General features: G+C 37.4%; 1 protein-coding gene across 1 annotated transcript; it reads right to left on the bottom strand.

The window, feature by feature from the left end:
• Nucleotides 1–524: 524 nt before the first annotated feature.
• Nucleotides 525–1,645, bottom strand: LOC118826325 (C3a anaphylatoxin chemotactic receptor-like; the record flags this gene model as incomplete). The annotated part of the gene is given in 3 exon segments (XM_036597268.1): nucleotides 525–1,011; nucleotides 1,013–1,339; nucleotides 1,341–1,645. Coding segments are annotated over 3 exon segments (1,119 nt in total), but the record flags the coding sequence as incomplete, so codon positions are not given.
• Between the last annotated feature and the right edge of the window lie 1,103 nt (nucleotides 1,646–2,748).

Genomic DNA, 2,748 nt, shown 5'->3' with positions numbered 1-2,748 from the left:
TAGAGAGCCTGTTGTTGCAGAGCTAAACTCTTTATTGCCTCTTGTTATTCCTGGCTGGGCCTTTGGGTGATGTTTCCGGCAATGATCATTACAGTGTGTAATGAGAGAATCCTAGTGGTTTTTAAAGAAAAGAAAATGTAAAAAAGAGTCACCATCAGGTTCAGACTGGACAGTGATTGCAGTTTTATTGATTTTGAGGCTTGTATAAATAAATGATTTATTTGGAAGCTTGTATAGATGCTTTTGCAGGTTTCAGACTCACAGGCAAAGATCTAAAAGTAAGAGTTCAGTTATTGAATGAAGAAACCAACAAATCTACTGTTTTATCTCACAATAGGTTTGAAATGGTCCTATTTAGGAGTTTAAAAGTAGAGAAACTGAGAAAAATGTTGAATAATCACAGCAGACAGCAGAAGAGAGTACAATGTTTACATGGTATATAAGATGCAAAGAGCAAAAACATGTTTACTCCTACATATGTTGATTTTGCTCAGGCACAAAAATATTTTTAAGATTAAGAGAGATCATTCAGATTGCTTATTGATGGTTGGAGTCACCTTCTGAAGATTAAGTGCTGAGCTGGATTTGCGATGGTTGATAGAATACTGAGATACCAGCAGGGCTAGATGCTCCTCAGCGAAGGCGCTTTCAAACACTGCCACAAAGGACCGCCTGAGCTTCGCCATGAACTCCTCACATATGAACACATTCAGAATGGGATTCAGGCAGCTATTGAAGAAGGCTAGGCTGACAATGAAGGGTCCCACAGTGTCTATAACTTCCTTAAAGTCATCAAGGTTGACTTCTTTGTTTCTCAATCTTGTTTCATGAGCCCACAAATCAATGAAAAGGTAAATATGAAAGGGAAGCCAGCAGCAGAAGAAGGCCAGGATCACAGCGACTATTGTTCTAAAGGGTTTCAGTGTCTTCTGTCTGAGGTGTCTTACACGTACACCAATGGCCATGTAGGAACCTGTGATGATAAGGAGCGGGATGAGGAATCCCAAAACGGAAAATTACACAACATTTGTAAGCTGCTAAGTCAAGGTCTTGTGCGCAATATGATGTCTGCCTGTCTTCAATAAACTAAGGAAGGCTGCAGCATATTGATGCTAACCATATGAAGAAGCAGGAGATCTTAGCTTTAAAAAGTGTTCTTTTGTTTTGGACCCACACAACCAGCCATGTGGACAGGCACCGGTCCAGACTGATGGCTGCGAGTAGGAGGATGCTAGCAAACATGTTAAGCACAGAGACCAAGCTGTAAAACTTGCACATGAAATCACCAAAGGGCCAATCAGAATTTTGGGACATGTTGACTATGTCAAAGATGAGAAACTGTGAAGAGAATGTCAGCCAGTGCCAAGCTGAGAAACCAGACGGGGTTGACCGTTTTCTTCATTTTGAAGCCTGTTGCGTAAACGACCAGTCCGTTCCCAATGACACCAAGTACACAGATCACAGAGCGGAAAAATATAGTGAGGTTCAGCAGGTGATTGGCTTTACTCCCACTGCTGACTGGTGCAGTTACATTGGCGAGAACTGTCGTTTTATTAGTAAAGGAAAGAAAATTAAATAGTTTTGGATTCAGATATGCGTAGATGTAGACTTTATATAGCCTATACAGTACTTTGCAAAAGACCACCCTTCATTAATTTAATATCCAGTCAAAACAGCAATCATGTAGAAATAAAGGTTCTGTGCAGGTACATTTTTCGTTCATCAAGGTACAAACAATATAAATGTTCCCTCAAAGGTACAACAGTTGATTTAAGGTTTATTTTTTACCTTAAATATTTTTTTCCAGGGGAAAAGTACATATTTGTGTGTTTTCATAGCCTAAGTTAGTAGCATAAGCATAAGTTTTAAAACAACAATAAAATAAAAAGCCTGGAGACGAGATGTTGTGTGTGGAGTCAGTTCAACTTAAAAAATATAATTTAAATGGAATATGGTACAATTATGTTACCGAGGTGGTACTGAAATGTACCCTTGAGGATACCACCCAGTGACAGTTTCGTAGCTTTTTTCTGGGAGTGTAGATATTAATTTTTTAGCAGAGATTAGATATAAGATAATTCTTTTGCATAAGGAAGGGAAAATCAAATGATAAGTCTATAGGACCTCCTAACAACTGTGCGAGACCTAGTAGACCACTAAAACTGTCACCATCAGATAAACAGCTCTTTGAGAGAGAGGAGAAAATAAGCTTCACTCTTGCTTCTAATCTGAAAGGCCCCCAGATGTTTCTATCCATCCTTCCACTGTAAGAAGACAACTCAGCACTTTGACAGGATGTGTAGCTGTCAAGAAGCTGTTACTGAGAAAAGGAAATAGAAAAAAAAAACAAAAGAAGAAGAATGTTTGCACTAGGATGCTGAAACTGGACATCTGAGATGTGTATTAATATCCCTGCAGATTTCTTTGAAAAACTGAAAGCAAGTCTCCTGATAACAATAATAATAATAATAATAATAATAATCATTATTATTATTTTTATTACTGGGGTTTATTTATACAGCACTTTTTATACTGGTGGCAGCTCAAAGTGCTTCACAGACAGGTGACAAAGCTTAACAGGCAGAATAAATTGTAAGTCTAAATTTAAAAACACAATGGCAGATAAATAATTAAAAAGATAAATACCATATTTTTCAATTAAATGCTAAGTTTAATTATCTAAAATTATCTAAAAAGATAAATGTTTCTTAAAAGTGAGCACTGAGCTTGACTGTCTAATTGTGGAAC

The sequence above is a fragment of the Colossoma macropomum genome, unplaced genomic scaffold (genome assembly GCF_904425465.1).
Source record: "Colossoma macropomum unplaced genomic scaffold, Colossoma_macropomum, whole genome shotgun sequence".
Taxonomy (NCBI): Eukaryota; Metazoa; Chordata; class Actinopteri; order Characiformes; family Serrasalmidae; genus Colossoma; species Colossoma macropomum.
This window is presented reverse-complemented; position numbering and strand designations above follow the sequence as displayed.